Source organism: Netta rufina, assembly GCF_964035555.1.
Source record: "Netta rufina genome assembly, chromosome: 1".
NCBI lineage: Eukaryota > Metazoa > Chordata > Aves > Anseriformes > Anatidae > Netta > Netta rufina.
In genome coordinates, this window is record NC_140123.1 from 162,193,259 (window position 1) to 162,212,268 (window position 19,010).

The following is a 19,010-nucleotide window of genomic DNA, read 5'->3' on the forward strand; positions in this document are numbered from 1 at the left end:
GGTTGCTAAGTTTACAAATGAATGCAAATATCTAAAGTGCTCTTTGAAACAAATAGTTCATATTTCGTTTCAAGATTGAACAGTTTGATTTTAGCCTTTTTTTTTTCCTACTCACGAATCACAAAGATAGAAGCAGCTAAATGTGGAAAGGCTATTAACCTACTTGTCTAGAAAAGCAGTTGAAAGAATTACCTGTAGTTGCAGAATGTCATAGTCATTATAACAAATAGGTAAAATAACACTATATTGCAAGAAGAATAGATAAATATTAGGTTTCTTACCATTACTTGAGACAATGTTGCTAGTTTCCCAAATGAGGCTATTCCATTTGCAATTGAATCCTGCAAGAACAAATAATTTTCATAACTAATGAAAATTACTGTGCTGTTTTGATTTCAAAAGTTATCTTTATAGACCTTTAACACTCGGTGCTACCTGGAAGGTGAGATCTTAGAGATGAAAGTCAGACATTAGAAGAAAATGAATCCAAGTGGGAAAATTCAGAGCTATTCATTTCTGTTTCACCACAGTCTTTTAATTTGTTTCTGCTGCTATGATAACAGCCTAATACAGAGCTCCAGCTTGTAGTTTAGACTTTTTCCAATCTGATCTGATTTAATCCTTAAACACTCGGCATTCTATGATGGCAGTATTTCCTCTTTTTTGTCAGAATCCTTCTACTATCTCTTGTTTTACGTATCGGTTGTTTTCAACTACATTTGGTAAAGGTGTAGTTGTCTCAAAGATAATCAGAATCTTATTTACTTTATGAGTATCAGCTGATAGAAATGAGAGAGTGGCCTATAATTTGTGCCTATGCAAAAAAAAGGCAGCTGGTGCACACCAAGTGTACATGCTGTACATGCTCTGAAAAACAGGGTTTTCATTTGGGAAAATCACCTGAGGGGAAAACTGAGCAGTGAATCCCATGTTGTGCAGAAGAGAAAGTAACATAAATATATGCCAAGCTCCGTATTAAGATTTTCTGTTTTTATGTCACATCTGTTCAGCATACAGACTGGCCTCTTTATAACATCTCTATGATTTTACCATTTTATTTATCACTTTATTCAATTCTCTAGAGTTCTTCACGAATACTGAGGAAGTAAACAACCTTACATCCTATCCAAAGTATTTTTAAGAATATGAACCTTTCCATTCAATCAGTTACTAAGGTCTACATTTTCAAAAATATTTAATTTGTTTAAATATATGCAGAGGCCTAGTCCACCAGAAACTCCAACCACTTACATGCTTATTGAAGTATTTAAATTACTTTCACAGTGTATTCTGAAACCCCTAAATGACTCAAGCAAACGTAAGAATTCTTTAGCAGTTTTTAGCTGACATGTTGAACCAATATTTCTAAACTAAAACACTTATATTGTTTACATTTTTCCAGTGACTATGGTGATAAAATATCTTGTTTTCTGCAAGTATGTATGTTGTAACTGATAAATCTATATAAAATATATTATAGCAGAAAATTAATAAGTATAATATATTTAGCGGCTATTTTCTTAAAACCCTAGACTCCTCACAATTCTGTCTAAACTATTGAAACTGCATTCATATGTAATGCCATGAATACCTTCTGAAAGCTAATTTTCTACTCTATTTTAGCTTTCAGCAATGAACATAGGAATATCTTATATTTTCAGTTTCTAACAGTATTTTGACTTTCATTGAGCATGGTTAACAGTCATTTTTTACCAAGTGGATGTTTCCACCCAACTTCTAGTGGTAAAGCAAAATAAAGAAGCCTGAAATAGAAATCAAATATGATTTCTACAGCTGTACTTATAATTTTTTTTTTGCAAATAAATTTGCTTTTGCATATTTTTGTGCAAGTATTTGGTAGTTTTCAGTGACTTATCTAAATGTGATGCTTATCATAGTGAATGCATAAATATCTTTGATCTTTCTCCAGACTCATTCATGTCATTCTTTGGTAGGGAATGAATGCTGTTACTGAGATCATCTCATCTGATGAATCATCTCACTTAATATGATGTCCTTTAATCTTTCTTGCACTTGCTCTCATACTGTAGCTTTTTAATGTGCTACAGAAATTAATGGAATTTAATATTTGCTTTAAACATGATACTATAATTCCTGAAATGGCCTTGTTTGTGTTTTTATATAGCTTCATCATACACAACAAAGACACTTTCTTCAATAATGCTACCAGAAGTAGAATTGTACACCATATCTTACAAAGAGTGAAATATGAAGAAGGGAAAAACAAAATTGGTAAGTGATTTTAATGTGGGTGCTAAATTCCATCAGAAAAATAGGAGGAGTCTGGTTGGGCTGATTACACTCTCTTACTTTCAATGGCCTCAGTTTTGAACTATGCACATCTCATCCATCACTGTGGTAGGGACTTGTCCTAAGAAAATCATCATGCTTATGGAGAAAAGCATTTACTCCCTCATAAAAACGTATTTGGAAGGAAGGCAAGATTTATGCTGCTGTACATCCCTGGATATCTGTTCCTCCCTAAGGGAGATGTGAGGTCCTGTAACTCTGTAGCTGCCATAGGTCAAAGGGGAGTTCACTAAGACATCTTCAGTGCTGTGCATAGCTCTTTCAAATAGTGGGTAGAGTGCACCTTTGGAGTGGCACATATGTGAATCCACGAAAGCAGACAGTGACAGATGAGGGATGGAGCACAAAAGAGTGGACCTTTTCTGTCTTGTGATACAGAGCATTTACTGATCCTGTAGAGACTTGGTCATCACACACAGAGATGCAATCCCCATAAAAGTCTATAGCACATTTCATTTCCCTGCTGTTTAAACCCCATGCATCTTCAAGAAGTAAAGAATTATACCAGAATTTAACTTGTCTCTTCCCCAGATCCTGGAATGAGGGCAGTAATAGCTCTGAGTAATGACGGTGTGCAGAGAGGAGAAAAGAAAGGGGACAATTCATGCAGTGCATCCAGCCATTGCATGTAGCACACAGATCTGCAGTCCTTGCTCAAGATCCCAAGTTCCCTCACATATCTATTTATCTGTTCCCCACCATGAATAAAAAATTGCACACATCACTGGGCTGAGTAGAGCCCGGCTCAGCTGTACAGGTTTTGCTTTTCTGCCAAAGATACTTCAGGAGAAAGTGTATTCTGCTAAGCAGATACTAATGCTATCACTGAAAGTGCTGTTTATGTTGAATTAATACTTATTGCTGTGATGTCACTGCTATCATTCTTCTGTGAATTAGGAATGGAATCATGATCCTTTTCCTTTATGTCAATGGGATTCAACTACCTTCAGGCTGTTAATGCCACTATTTAGTTTTGCATTGCCATATAGTCTTTCAGTCCTATTTTGGTGACTTTCCAAATGAAAAGGGCCCACATCTCAGAATCATTCATTATTTCCGTCCTAGTTCTCAATAAAGAGAGTCAAGACCTGACTGAGTGGGTTGTGTGATTACTTTTTCATGACATTTTGATTCAGGTTCAAATATATTTCCTGGTTTTCTGTTACTGTAGTCTGTCTTGTTCCTGTTCTGTCTGTTAGTCCAGCAGCTTTCATAAGACATAAATTGAACATATTTTACAACATTGTCATCAAATGACAATTAAAAGTTTCTGTTGTTTTACTGTCCTGGAGTTCAGAAATGTAAAGATCTTCCCTGAACTTTTCAGCTCCCAAGAAACACTGCCCTTCCACTGTATAGCTACCTTAAACCAAAATACATGGCATCAAACTTTAGTCTTGATGTGAGGTCCCTAATTTCACTGAAGTTACACTAAAAAATGGATTTGACAAATGAATCTTTAAACATCAGGCATAATAAATGATAGGTTGTGGTTAATATTTGAACAAATCTTTGCTTTTGTTATCTCTTAGTTCCTCAAAACCTATTAAAGATGATTTTTTTTACTTATATCACTTACTGTCAATGGGCTTCAAACTTCACTTAGCAGTATATCATGAAAATGTACTTTGCTTTTTACTTAGCAATTTTACTGGTCTTATTGGTAAATAATTGGATACTTTTGGTTCTTAGGTCTGAATCGATTGCTCAGTAATGGCTCCTATGAAGCTGCATTTCCTCTTCATGAGGTATTTTTCTCTTTTTCTTTCTTTTTTTGAAGAGATGCTTCCCACAAAATTAATACTTAATTGTGTAAATATTCTCAATCTTACTAATATTATTATCTTTTACATCCTACAGCTTCCTCTGGCATTTACTAATCCTTTTTTTTCTTGAAAAAAAAATGCTTTTTTTTAAAAAAAGAGGAGTAAGAAAAGTTGTTCTGGATTTGGTTTGGAAAAAGTATTTGGATGTGATAAATCAGTATGTTGTCAAAAGGAAAAATATCATGTTGTGGTTTTCTCTTTGAAATTCTCCACTTTATACCCTTTGACCAGAACACCAGTTATCATAACACCAGTTTCTTAGGAAGAATAATCTCAAATCTCACTGTGGGCAGAGGAAATATTCCTTCTAATGTCATGTTTAGCTTTTGATGCACAAGTATGGAATTTGCATAAATCGTGCTATCCATACCACTAGTGAAAGAGATTTCTTAGGTATTCTTTGTTGTTGTTGTTGTTCATTAATATCCAGGTCTATATTTTAGGGAAGTTACAGAAGCAAGAATTCAATAAAAACCCATGGGGCAGAAAACCACAGACACCTGCTCTATGAGTGCTGGGCTTCCTGGGGAGTCTGGTATAAATACCAGCCACTGGATCTTGTGAGGTAAAACTTCTCTGCTTTTAATATGCTGAATTATAGGTCATGTGGGCATAGATTATCTTCTCACAAAACCATGCATGTTTGTTTTTAATTTCCACATATACAATAAGATATCAATGTCACAGTATAAACAACTTATCTTTACAATATTTTTAAATTATTTGTTTATAGTTGTCAAGTCTACTGTTCTCCATCAGCATTTCTTGTTTGTGAAAGTGCTGTTGAGCAACATCAGGGTTTTAGTTTAATTTGGTTTGTGAGTGTAGTCCATCAGATATCTGGAAGGTTTTCTAAGTATGAGAATAAACAAGGTTGGACACACAATTGTACTGGGTTTTGGTAGCAGCCTACTTAAGTAGTCCAAGTATGATGTTTAACATTTTGTAAGATCCTCCAGCTTTTCATCAGACAGTAACATGCAAAGATTTTTCCACAACTGTCTTACAAGAGAAAATAAGCAAAGTAGTAGACCCCTTATCTGCGGTCATGGGTGTCCTGTGGTGGTTCAGAGTAGGTGCCAATCCAAGGAGGAGAGGGGCAAGGAGAGCTGCAGGGCTCTGTCTGTTCACAGCAGCATGAGTCTCAGCAGCCATCAGGCTCAGCAGGATTCAAAGCTGCAGCCTCAAACCAGTCTTGCCGTTAGCTTCCTAGAGTGCGCTGTTGGCTGCTATGAATTCGCTGAAGGAGGAGTGATAGAAAAGAGGAGTAATCCCTTTTTTGTTTCTCTTCATGGATACTAGGTCCCTCACATTTCTCTAGCTCCTGCCACAGCTTCCCTATCTACTACCTCAGGAACTCACATGTCTAGTGATATGGGGATTTTTACTTGAAGAGCTGACAATGCCAGCAAGACCTGTTGTTAATTTCACTTGGAATTATCTCAGTAAGCATAGATTAATCAAAAGCTTTTTTTTAGTACCAGTTATGCAGCAGAAGCAATTTTGTATGGTACTGTTTGTTGTTTTTTCTTTTTCCCCCAGAACAACAATGTTGGGTGTGCTTGAAGGGTGTAGTGTTGTCATCTGTACAAAAGGAGTGAATGGCTGTTAATTCCTCACAGACATCTGGCCAGAACTCACTGCTGCTAGCTGATATTCCCTTTTAATATATGTTTATAGAAAAGCTAAGGAGTAGGTTAGTTGTAGGTAACAAAACATAAAATCTCATTAATAGATATGATATTTCCACCTTAAAGTCAAGTTTCACTGTGGTAAGTGAAACTGTCCATACATACATCGATACTATTTTGTTTTCTTTAGCTGTTAAAATGAAGGCTCACATCTCTGTTGTTGTTAATTTGGTGCCTTCCAGATTTCATTTATTCTCATCAGCTGGCTGCTATTGGAGATACTAGTCACTAGAGATGAATGAGAAAAAGTCATTTAAGGGTAATTGCACGATTCTGCTTTCACTCCGCTTTGAAACACACAGCAATATGAAGGTGCAGACTCAGCACAATTGCAGAGGCGCCATTATGAATCAGGATGTGGCAGTGTGATTTTAATTACACTTCTGTTGGAGCTTAGTATCTATAGTTACTTAACAAGAATAATTTAAGATCCTTAGAACTGATGGTAATTGGAAAAAGGCAGGACTTTTTATATTTATATGCTCAGGGATGACATACATCAATGAAAATAGTTGCAGTAATTCCTAAAGGAGTTGGATCATTTCCTTCACACTTCTTTGCATAACTGCTGTCCCTAGACTTTCCACAGATGATTCCTACTGCTGCTTGTACATGCCACTTACAGGACAAGAAAGGGTGGGAAAAAGCTATATTTATAAATTCATTATAAAGCTACCTAAATGAATCTGAAAGCAAAAATAATGCCTGAATAACATGCACTTAGTACATTAAATGAATTGATTGCAACCTAACTTCTTTTCAAACCCCCATCAAGCCTTCCTCCCCACCACATTGCTCTAGATATTACAGAGAGCATTATATATCCAAAACATGTTAGAAAACTCTAGTTCCTTCACAACTTGTTTCAGTGGTGTAAAAATTTCTGTATTAGATTTCATTCTGACCTGCAAAAAGATTAATGAAGATAGATATATTTTTAGCTTGAGACCAGACTTTTCTATATTTTAACTCCATGACTTTCTTCTAGGCATCTTGAAATAAACAAACAAAAAAAAACTATATAATGAAGGTCAGTAAACATAGAAGAATCCAATACACATTTTGTGGGTTTGAAATCAGATTTTGTAGTTTACTAAATTTCAAAAATGTACCTTAATGATAAATACTGAAATTGACATCTTGACCCAATCTGTGGCAGATCTTCCACTGGAATGGGGTAAAGAGAGAGACAATTTGATGCTAAGATAGGTTGTATTGGAGAGCTCATAAACATTGGCATAAAACCAAGAAACTGAGATTTCCTTTTTTTTTCTGTTTTTTTTTTTTTTCTGTTTTTTTTTCCTTTTTTTTTCCTTTTTTTTCCTTTTTTTTTCCCTTTTTTTTTTTTTAATTCTAATGATACAATATATATGAGCATAGTAGCAATGGGTTATTCTATTAGGTGCTTGGTCGTGATTTTATTTCTCTGCTTTTATGGTTTTATGTAGAGGAAAAATTCTGTGGGAGAACCATAAAAGATACACAACTTTTTTTTTTTTCTATTATGATTAACAGCCTGAAAAATTAAATGCTAATGAGACAGCAAAATTAACAAACATGCAAATGTCATCAAGGCTGGAAAAATGCAAAGAGTCCTACAGTGAGCAGGGTGATAACAGGTGAAATTCAGGTATAAATAATGCACACGGGTACACCCTAAAAAAGAGAAGAAAAAAATCCCTGGAAGTCTTTATATACATTGCTGAGTTTTATGTAAAGTGCCACCATCCAGATAAGAGAACTGCCACCACTTTGGAGAGATCTATGAAATTTATTTTCAGTATATACTTACCGAAAAAAAAAAAAAAAAGAAAAAAAAAAAGAAAAAAAAAAAAGACCTTGCTCACTATATATGGTACAAAATGAGTGGCAAAGGATTTTCTAAGCTACCTCCTCCTGAGGATATTAAGTGTCCAGCTGAACCCAATTATGGGTTGGAATACACATGGAACTGCTCTGAAAGTGGTACCTGGGAAGGTCTCCAAAGACCGTGTTATTGTCATAGTTTGTTTCTACAGCACTTTACCTAGTAGGATCTAAGCAGAGACTTATAGAAAAAAAAAATGGTACCTACAGATTCAGAGGAAATGAAATACTACCTTGATCCTGATGTTGGTTATAGTAGCCTGTGGAATACCTGTTGTGAAGCAAAGGGTGATGGTGGAATATTGAAACTGTTCATAATTAAGCCAATAGGCACAAAAGTAAAAGTCTACATGCAGCACTTATTTTTAAAACCAGGTTCATAAGTGGCCTCAGAAGAAGGAAACGTGCCTTTTCCTTTCATTGCAGATATTTGGGGCAACATTCATCCCTGAATGCAGGGAATGAAATAAAAAGATAAATCTTGATGAATGTTAGGTTTACTTTGAACGTGGTTCTGTCATGGAGAAAATAGGTCCATAAATATTAATCGGAAGAAAGCTTAAAATATGAGCTTTCTTTTTCAGTGGAGCAGACGCAACTTTATATCCTGTGTGTCAGACAAAGAATTAGGCCAAAAGGTTCACTAACTCTCCTAAGTCAGGGCTCAAAAAGCAGTTTCCAGTTTGTCTTTTTACTACCAGACCTGCTGCCCTTGTCAGAACTGAGTATGTTATTGTTAGCTTTCCACCTCTTTAGCCCCAAAATTAGTTTCTCTGTTGAATGACAGAAATAAAAAAAATAAAAAAATAAATAAAAAAAACACACACAAAAAAAACATGACAATATTTGGCCTCTGATGCAATGTTGGTAAACTCAACTGATAATAAACAGTGTAGGTCAGTCTTCCTATCATCCAGCAAAGCGTGAGCTGGACTCTGACGGATATTTCTAATGCTGGAGAATCTTGACATTCATTTGAAAACTGATGATTTTGTCTATTCCAGACTAAGTGTTTCTTTGTCTTCCCCATTGCCTCCAGTCCCAAAGCACATTGTGGGGTTCTTCCTGACCTTGAAAGTTCTACGAAAAAAAAAATGTGTTCTGGTAGCATAAAGGAGCCAGTAATGCTAGCTCACTTCACTCTGTTTCCGGAGAGATCAGAAGTTTCATCATTAGTGTAAATGAGGGTTTTTATCAGCAGATGTTCTCCAATTCACTTGACATGCACTTTTAAGTTGTCCATGAAGTCTCTGAAGTGCAAGAATAACATTTTACCTATTTTACCTCATTCTTTAAAACTATTATTGCAAGTAATCTCTTAAAATTTCCATTGTATCCATGCTCATTACATACTGATTTGTAAAGCATTCTAATCTGATCAGAAGCCTACTGTGCACATGATAACCAAACACAGGACAATGCATGCAGACTGCTCCTATGCTGCTAACTCCAGCAGGTTTTTTACATGCTGGATGTGTTCATTGATACATAGAGTGTGATTGTGTTTGGGAAGAGGAAAAATACCAATGAATATGTCACAAATAGGAAGTTCCTGATCACATTGCTGTTAGTTTTTAGACAATATGGCTAACAGGTTAGTATTGATTTGGACTATTTCCCTCAAATCAGTGTAAGATGAAACATAAAGATAATTTCTTTACATCACTTGCACTCTTCTCTCCACCTGTACTACAGTCATGAGATTAATTTTCCAGGAACTGAGATAAGAAAAGAAATAAACAAGTGAAAATAAACTTGATTGGAGAATAACCTCTGGTTAATTAATTTCTTAGAAATAATTTGGACTCAAGTCTTTTTTCTTCTGTAATACCAATTTCAATGTTGAAACTGATTTCAATGAAATTACTTGGGAAATACAGTTACACAGCTCAAAAACAAATTCATCAGTTTCCCAGACATAAAGAACTATTTTTCTAATGTTCTCAGTGTTTCCTCTCCAATGTCTCTAGTAATTTCATCATGAACTGTGGTTAGTGAATATTTAAATTCATTTTAGAAATGGGCACATTCCTCAGTGTGGATAGAGAAGCCTAATTGCAGTCTTTTTCTGTAGGAAGGTCTGGGTCTGCTCATCACGTATAATAGACAAATTTGTTTTCTATTAACAAGAATGATTAAGCAGATTTATTCTAATTGACAGGTAATTTCTCTGTATTGTATTTTAAAACAGACGATACTTTGGTGAGAAAATTGGGCTGTACTTTGCCTGGTTAGGCTGGTACACAGGGATGCTCTTCCCAGCCGCCTTCATTGGATTGTTCGTGTTTTTGTATGGAGTCACCACTTTGAGCCACTGCCAAGTCAGGTAATGTGGGCAGAAATTACAGCTTTGGGATATTATGAATAATGTAAGAGCTCTTAGTATGAATTGTCAATTATTTAATTTTGAATTGTTGAATGAATACTCGGGAAAAGACTCTTTGGTACTCGTAAGATGCCCAGTTTTGAGCTTCCCTTGTTTTGTGTTCCTAAACTGGAATGGGAGGCAATGTTTCCAGCACATTTCCAGTTCTGGATGGTGTTGGCCTCTCAGCATAAAGTGGAAAAAGTAGAGCTTGGGCTCCTTCACTGCTGTCATAACAGACCAGGTGAAGAGTAGGGAATTTTCACTCTCTTCAAGGCCGTTTCCAAAGGTCCACCTCAGGGAGGCATTTTTCAGACAAAGAACCCCCTCAGTCTTCTGCTGAGTGCCCCACCTCTGTTTTATTGCCCACTTAAAACAATCCTTGAGAGAATCCTTGAGTCAAACTTACCTGTGCTCATTCTCACCCTTGTCCAGCTGAAGGTCACTTCTGACTTAATGAGAAGCTAGAAATGGTAAGGAGCTACTGTTGAGTTGGCCTTGAAGAACTGTTCCTTGCAGCTATGACTACAAATGCTAAAGTCTTGGACAGTGAACAAATCTTAATTACGCACATACAGTTTTGTGCATCTTGGCTTCAGTTACAGAAAGAACCAATATTGTTCAATAAGTAACTGACTTTTATTAGTGAAACCTATCAATGAAACCTATGACTGATTGTTGTGCATCAAACTATTAACTTTTATCTTCTTGATTTTTCCAGTAAAGAAGTCTGTCAAGCTACAGATATCATAATGTGTCCTATATGTGATAAATACTGTCCCTTCATGAGGTTGTCAGACAGCTGTGTTTATGCCAAGGTACATAAACTATTCAAGTAGAAATGTTTTCCTGGTAATAGAATTCCCTTCACCTTTTGCATTTGTCTTTAGTGAGCTTGGGTAGATAAAATCTTCAAAGGACAGATCAAATTCAGCCAATGTTAACATCCATTGTCTTTTACAAGGACTCAGTTTGGGCTGTAAAACACTTGAATGCAATTTGCACTTACAGATTCAGCAATCCCAGAGGTCACATCCTAGATGCATGTGCTACGGTGTCCTTGGCATCAACTTTTATCTTATGATCCATCCTTTGTAAGTGGCTCCATAAAATGAATGCTTTGGGTCTGAAATTATGCTCATGCTTACTGTTGGCAGGGGTGAGTTCCGGGCCAGGCTGGTGACTAGTCAATTGATATGGAGTTCATTGACAGGTGCATGTCATACATCAAGGGAAAGTTTTCAGTCCTCAGGATTGTCAGGCCAGCTGCACTCATGATTATGCTAATTTTACTAGGGGAAAATAGAAAATAAATCCATATTATCATAAATTGATCAGATTGTTAATATCCCCATCAGGTAACACACCTTTTTGACAATGGAGCTACTGTCTTTTTTGCTGTTTTCATGGCAGTGTGGGGTAAGTTTTTGTTTTAATATGAGTGACTGCAGAATGCTTTTCATAAACCTTGTGATGCAACATAGGTCTTTGTAATTTCCAGCACACGTTTTTAGACACTGAGGAAAAAAATATAGGCTTGCTTATTTTCTATTTTTGCACAAGGAATATGGAAATGATTGAAATCATTTTTTAATGTTTTAATCATTTTAATTTAAAAAAAAAAAAAAAAAAAGTATGCAACATACAGTGTCTGTGCAGGTAGAACAATATTGTGTGTTTTTGGGGCCTGCTAATACTTAGGGCTTCTCTTAGCTTAGGAAAGCCCAGTTTACTGTCTGCACTTAAATGTATTAATGTATTGTTTTATCTTCCCTGCAGAAAGGCAGTATAGCTTAAACACGTTTGAGCTGGTTGTTATCAAAGCAAAAATCTGATGAAATAAATCGAAAATTAGTTGAATGATAAACTGATCCATAATTGGTCTAACTGTTGTGATGGAGGCGGAATTTTGCCAATAGGACAGTTCTGGTTTTGGCTCAACTATTTTGCCTACTGTAGCCTTGTAGGCAGAATTGAAGAGAAGAAACAGTAATTTCTGGCAACACATAAAGTCTTTCAAACATGCCCTGAGCATGCCAAGATGTTTTGCTGCTACTATACTGTCTTGAGAAAAGGTTAACATCTTTAGAAAATGGCTTAATGAGGTGCTCCAATGGCTTCCATCTCACAACTCCAGGTACTTGAGATATCCTGACCTTGTCATTGTTTTCCAGTTCTTATTCACATCTTAAACTGCTAGGGAAAGGTGTCAAATTAATTTTTATAATCTCCATTTTAATCTGTGAATCTCCTTACTGAACTGCAAGAGAGATCCAAAAGACAGTGCCAGAGCCAACCAGAGAAGATACATGTAAATTAGTTTAGTGGTCTCTCTTAGCTCCTTCCTCCAAAACTATGCTTTTGTGTAAGTCTACTAATTGAATTAAGTCATATTCTAATCAAGCCTATTCATGACATTTCATGTAATATTGATGCTATTAAAATATCACAAGTTATATTGAGGGAAAAACCCACAGAATGTACAGATTTTTTGTTTCTCCTTGGTATTTCCAGCTTTGTTTTAGAGCTCCACTAGAGCTCTAACATCACCAAAACATCACCAAAAATTTCTAAGTCAAGCCTTAAAGAAATTTTGAGGGGCATACCTAGCTTTTCCAACCTCTTTCTCTATATGCTCATGGAAGATGAGAGTTTCCAAGACAGGGACTTTCATCTCAGATAGGAAAATTGACAGGTTAGCAGAATACCACTGTTTCTAATTGTTGGTGTGTCTTTGGAGTGAAGATTTTTGCACCACTGTTTTTGTTCTTCCTTAGTAGTAACACTGCTTCCTGGAAACAACTGTGCACCTATGTCTTAGCAATGTTCATAAATAGGGAAAAAGCAGCTCTAGGGAAGGGAAGTCCCTTACTCAGGTAGCCATGCCTGCTGTCTCCCATGTCTTGGAGAAGGCTGGGCCAGCTGAGCATGCTTAGTTGAGCAGGCTTTCTCTCTCTCCTAGCTCTAGTTGATAGAAGCTGCACCCCACTTGGGTCAGCTTCTCCTTCTTCTCTCTTCTTAGGCATCACTGTCAGACTACAAGCCCCAGTGCCCTTGGGGGTTGTCTTCCCACCAGCCTGTCAGGTCTGGGGATTGCACTGCCCATCCATGCATCTCCAGCACCTAAACACACAGGGAAGAAAGTAAAAAATACAATAAAAGTTGTCCTATGTGTATTTTGGCTAATGGAGAAGAGACTATAGGACAGTGGCTAGGACAAGGACTTTCTCCCCCACTTTTGTTAGATTACACTGTGCTTGTGAGCTTACCACCCAGAGGGATGTAGAGGCAGCAACAGGAAGAAGGGTGTGAGTATAGGGTGATGGTTTGGGGAATGGTCCAATGCTATGGCTCCACCCAAAATCTAGTCCCTTGAGTAACACTTGGCTGAGACAACAGTGAGATTATGGAGATATTCTCAATACAGTTAGGGCTATATCTACATTAGAATAAGGAAAACAACACTCCTCAGTGATTTTATTGTCCTGTGTTTATGAGTTGGCTGACCTCCTGTCTTAAATAGATTCTCAATCTGCAGTAAGCCTACTGGCAGCTGCAGGTGTTACCATCATTTCAGTAAATCGTAGGAGAAGACAAGAAGCAATGATAGCATTTTGATCATGGAAATGATTTTTCTGTCAGAGTGAAGCAACTGGCAAGCAGGTGACAAATTGGCTAAGAAAAGTTCAGCCTTCTAGATGATCCAGTTTGACAGAGAGTGACATACAAAATGATGATGGCCGTGCCACTGCCTTATTATCCAAAGAACCTTTTCTCACTGTCTTTAAATACATTGGTATTTCTCATTGGTACTTCTCATTGGTATCCCATCCTGAGGGAGAAGTCTCAGCCATTTGCATGGGGGTTTCAGAAACCAGGCATGGTTGGGCTCTCTTTGAAGAAAAAGTTGGTTTTCTTCCTTTTATTCTAAAGTCATCTTTAGTTGATGGACAAAGCAGGCTGCCTGCTTGCTTTATAAATAGAAATAAAATGCATTTCCAAATGATGAAACAACTGCTGTTGTTAGCCTAGGGAGAGAAATCACCATCACAAACATCACACCCCACAAGTGGGTTGCTTGAGTAGTGTAGGAACAAAGAGCCTGGCTGTAGTACTCTGAAGCACAGGTACCCATCTTTTGTAATGTTTCTTTGTGAAGAAAGTCCCATCAAAGTAAGTCTTGAATTGCCAAGTGCACCAGGAAGTACTGGATGAGAAACACACTTTTCATCAAAAAAATATGTTGACCCACCACTTCACTTGTTGTATTTCTACCTCATTTAAGCAAAGTACCATATAAGAAGTGAAAGTAAATCATATAATAGGGAAAAAAATACACTTACTAAAGTATATACATAGGAAACAATAAGTCCCAATAATCACTAATTCTCTTTTTCTTGGTGGACAGATTGCCATTGATGCTCAAAGTTTCACCTCAGAAACTACAGAATAATATTCCTTTTGAGAATCTATAGTCTTAATAATGTTTTCCAGATGCTCAAAGCTTTCAGAATGAGGGAAGCAATAGTAGGTTTTGTGTTTCTGTGCTACAGGGAACCACATACACTTTGCCCTTTATGTATGCCTTGAGATATGTCAAGCTTGACAAACCCATAGGTCCAGTTTCTAGGAAAGACTCATTCTCTATTTTTTCTATCCAAACTGGATTCATAGCAAAGACAGAATATGAGAGAAACATGTTCATTCCAAGTACGTTGTCATTTAAAGTGTAGAAAGAAGTAATTCTTGAAAGAAAGAAAGAAAGAAAGAAAGAAAGAAAGAAAGAAAGAAAGAAAGAAAGAAAGAAAGAAAGAAAGAAAGAAAGAGGAAAAAAAAAGAAAAAAAAAAAAAAAAGGTAAATCATTTGACTTCCACTATACTGTTGTAAAGCCAGACAAAAGTAGTTTTTGTTTTTCCAGTTGGAAGAAGCTTTTGCTTATCTAGTACTGGAAAAAAACAGTGCAAAGATGTCACTGTCTAGACATTGCCTGAAGCTCAACAGCAAAGTTCAACTAGAAAGTCCAACTATTTATCATTTCTAATGCTTTGCTAGAGACACAGTGGACTGATGTTGGTTTATTCCTCTTCCTCTGCATATCTTTGGAGGACTATGGGATGCAAGAAAAGTCCTTTTTATAATCTCTTCTTGTCTATCTACAAGCTTGTTTCCTTTGATAAAGGAGATAACATTAGAACACTTGCTGAAAGGCAAATCGGGAGAGGAAAAAAGGCCTTACATGAAAAATTTAACACTTTTTTTCCAAGCAATAAGAAATGCCGACATAAAACATTTTTCTAAATATATCAGCTGGTCTAATAAAAGATACTACATTCCTAAAAACCCTGCCTCTAGCATAAAACATTCACATTGATGTGCTCTCTGAGGAGACAGAATTTAAGGAGGTCCTTTAGCAGTAGTATTGGCATGCTGAACATATTCTAAAGGTGAGAAGAGATATATTAAAAGGTGTTCTTAAATACAGTAGGGAAAGAATTTCTGAAAGAAAGTCAGGACTAAGCTATTTGCTGCAAAAGGCCATTTGCATTACTAGAGAAGATCATAACTTGGTTCAAAAGCATCAGAGGAGGTGATATTAAGAGAGATGTTTATTTGAGTGGATGCTGAAGTTTGAGTTGCAAGGCTGATCTCTAAAGACCAAAAATAATATTAAAAAAAAAAAAAAAAAAAAAAAACAACAACTGATAACCTGGGAGTTAAGGCCAATGAGAAATTCAAAATTCCAAGCAGGATTTTTGGAGAATTATTAGCATCTGGTTTAAATATACCAGTTGGAAAATAGGAGGACAGTAAGTACAACTGTGTCATGTTACACTGTCAAAGTCAGAAAAGAATGCTGAACTGTGATAGAGGCTATTAGTGGTTACTTCAAAAGAAGCAGAGAAATTTCAAAATGCAATACTTTTGAGAAGACATCAGTAGTACAGTGAATCAATCAAAGATGATTATTTATAGCACATTTTATAATATCTAGCAAGGGAAAAGTGCATTTGACCTGGATAGAGGGAAGTGTGGTACAGCAAAAGCAAGAACAGAGCTGTAGAGATCATCCTACTTTATACTTAATGATTGGAAAACAGCTTTCTATAGAAGCTTCAGGAGCTGCACATACTAACTCTGACAGGTGCTAAATATTCTAAATATAGTGTGAATAGAATCCTCACTACAGGTGAGTGAAAAACAAGAAAAAAAGTAAGTATAATTTGTCATAGATGTATCTGAGAGGTTCAGGCCTGTGTAGTCATACACCCACTTAAGTTCTGCTTCCAGATGCTTTTTGGTATGGAAGCAGAGTGGGGGTAGTCAATCAGATTTGTTTCTCCCAGAACTCCAAAAAGGGCAGGGCTACTTGTTTAGCCTGTATAATATAAATCAGCATGAGCTGATAGGAGAGAAGAAGCTCCAGCAGAAGACAAGTCAAGGAATGAACCAATGTGGTGGTTCAGCAGCAGCAGCAGAGCCTCATTAGCACTTAGTAGTTTTGTTGATCCCAACCTGTTGATCCAACACTGCAATTATTGTAAAAATTCATAGCCATTATCTATGTCTATGATACAGACATCAGGAGATCAGGAGATTAAATGTCTCCCTTAATTATATTAAAGTAGCCAGTTACCTGCAGTAACAAGACTACAGCTTTCAGAATGAGGATGGCATGATATATGAAAATGTCTTCAAACCAAAAAACTACCTCCTTAAACGTGCTTTTTGATCTTACCTGATCTGCTTGCAGTGTTCATTTTCTAAGCATATCTTAGCTGCACTGACTGATACATTAAACTATAATAATTCTTCCTGGCTAAAAAATTCACCAAACTTATTTCAGTGCTTAGCATGTCATTATCAATATGCTGCAGTAAAGCAGATGGTCCATTAAGGAGACCCTTTTAGGATTGGATGTGGGACATATTGCCATGCTATCATGATGCTGTTACAGCAGATACTGTCCTAGTTCATGAAGAAAAAGGTTTATGTTCTTCATGGTTATCAGTCAGATGCTTTTCACTGAGCAGTAAATGCAAGAGCTAAACCTCACAGTGGGAGCTTATATATTCTTTTAACAAAATAAATTTTAAAAAGTCTAACCATAAATAGTCGTTCAGTATTAATCTCCAGAATATGAATGTATGATTGGATGACTGAAAGCTTCCGTGGTTGTTCTTTCCATTACAAAATGGAAGCAGTCATGTACAAGCATATTACAGCATCTTGAACTCTGTCATTAAATGCTATTCAGCACAGAATGTTTAATTGTCAGCTGTGTGACACACTACATATACACAATCATGTAGGGTAAAAGATATCATCTGGGTTAGCAAAGCGTAAGACAATATTCCATTTTCTTCAGTAGTAGTCAGCAGATTTGCACATTCACCTGAATAGGCTTCCCCTGGATTCCATTTCCTGTGTATTTTAAATCATCTTCAAAGAAGGAAAGTTACTTCTTAATCTACAGTAGCCTCTGTAAACATTTAGCTTCATCAGAAGTCTGCTGTGTTTAGTAATGATGACTCACAGGAACAATTTTATTTTTTTGAGAGTCTTCCCTTGGTTGGTTAGAAATTAAACATTTTCATTTAGCACTAAGTGAACTCTCTAAAGCCTCAATCATACTTGACACAAGCAGAGTAATCCTTAGAAAGCAATACGTTTTGAAAGCAGTTTTGATCATCATCCTGATTTCCTGTTTAAAAGAACCCTTTTATGCAAAGAGATGAAAATAATGCAACAGCTTCATTCAGCAGTTCTGTGATAGTACTTAACATTTTCTAGTCTTAATAACAATTCTTTGTGGTTTTGTTTTTGTTTTTGTTTTTCTGTTTGCTTCAGCTACTGTTTTTCTGGAGTTTTGGAAAAGAAGGCGAGCAGTAATTGCTTATGACTGGGACTTGATAGACTGGGAAGAAGAAGAGGTTTGTATTTAAAAAATGTATTCTCTAATAATTAATACAAAAAAAGATTTGGTTAAAAATATAAGAACATTTTTCTTTTGGATTTATTTTTAATTCATTCTTCAAAACTTCATAAACTAGAAAATAAGCATTTTTTTCCTTAGATGTTTCCTCCGGAATGTGAAGAAACTTTCCCCAGGGCAAACCAGCCTCTCTTTTACACCTCTGTAAATCCAAACTGATGGAGATAAACCAATTCAATGCACTTAATTCATTCCCTGTGGGCAGAAGAAATCCCTTTAAGTAGCAAACAGTGAAAAGCAGTCTTAACCATTTCCCATGGTGGTTACTAGAAAGGAACACCGTGCTCTTGGGACTGAGAACTGATGTCTGAGGGGAACTAGCAGGTTTTATTGTGCAGGAGAAAAGCAAGGTTCTGTGGTTGTGGCAGGAAAAGTGTTCCTTGAGTGGGATTTGGATGTACAGGTGTCCACTGTTTTCTTTCCTTACTCTGCGGAGACTGTACTGAAGTTCATGGAGGGACTGTAAGAGACTGCTGGACTGCTATGAATACAGTTGAACTTCTATATTGTTGCCTCCATGGAAAAAAAAAAATATAAGTATATTTTTCACTAGTCTTGCCAGCAGAGAAACAGACTTCTGAGTTATGTGCTTTTTCTCTGTGAGGCAATGTAGTTCACTGAGGCCATGACATGGTAAAATTGCTCATTTGCTGGTAGGATGTTTTTTGTGTTTGTGTGTTTTTGTTTTAATTTGGTTTGTCTGTTTGTTTTGTTGGTTTGTTAGTTTGTTTGTTTGTTCATTTGTTTTTTTGAAATGTTTAATGACTAAGAAAATAAGGCAAGAACCTGAAGTGAAATAACTTACACAACTAGATACTGGCTTCTTTATATCAACAAGACTATCAGTATTTGTGCACATATGCTGCCAAGTCTCAGCCACTTCAGGACTTTTCTGGTATATGTAGAGAACACTGATCTACCTCTCCTGAGATTAGCA

General features: G+C 36.3%; 1 protein-coding gene across 1 annotated transcript in view; it reads left to right on the top strand.

Annotated features, from left to right (window-relative positions):
• ANO4 (anoctamin 4) overlaps positions 1-19,010 on the top strand; it is a gene marked incomplete at both ends in the record, with an annotated part of 124,073 nt that overhangs the window by 72,332 nt on the left and 32,731 nt on the right. The window contains 7 exons of the mRNA XM_084287253.1: positions 2,147-2,253; positions 4,024-4,079; positions 4,601-4,722; positions 9,906-10,040; positions 10,801-10,897; positions 11,438-11,498; positions 17,929-18,011. Of these exons, the coding sequence (XP_084143379.1) occupies positions 2,147-2,253; positions 4,024-4,079; positions 4,601-4,722; positions 9,906-10,040; positions 10,801-10,897; positions 11,438-11,498; positions 17,929-18,011 (661 nt within the window). The remainder of the gene's footprint in view (positions 1-2,146; positions 2,254-4,023; positions 4,080-4,600; positions 4,723-9,905; positions 10,041-10,800; positions 10,898-11,437; positions 11,499-17,928; positions 18,012-19,010) is intronic.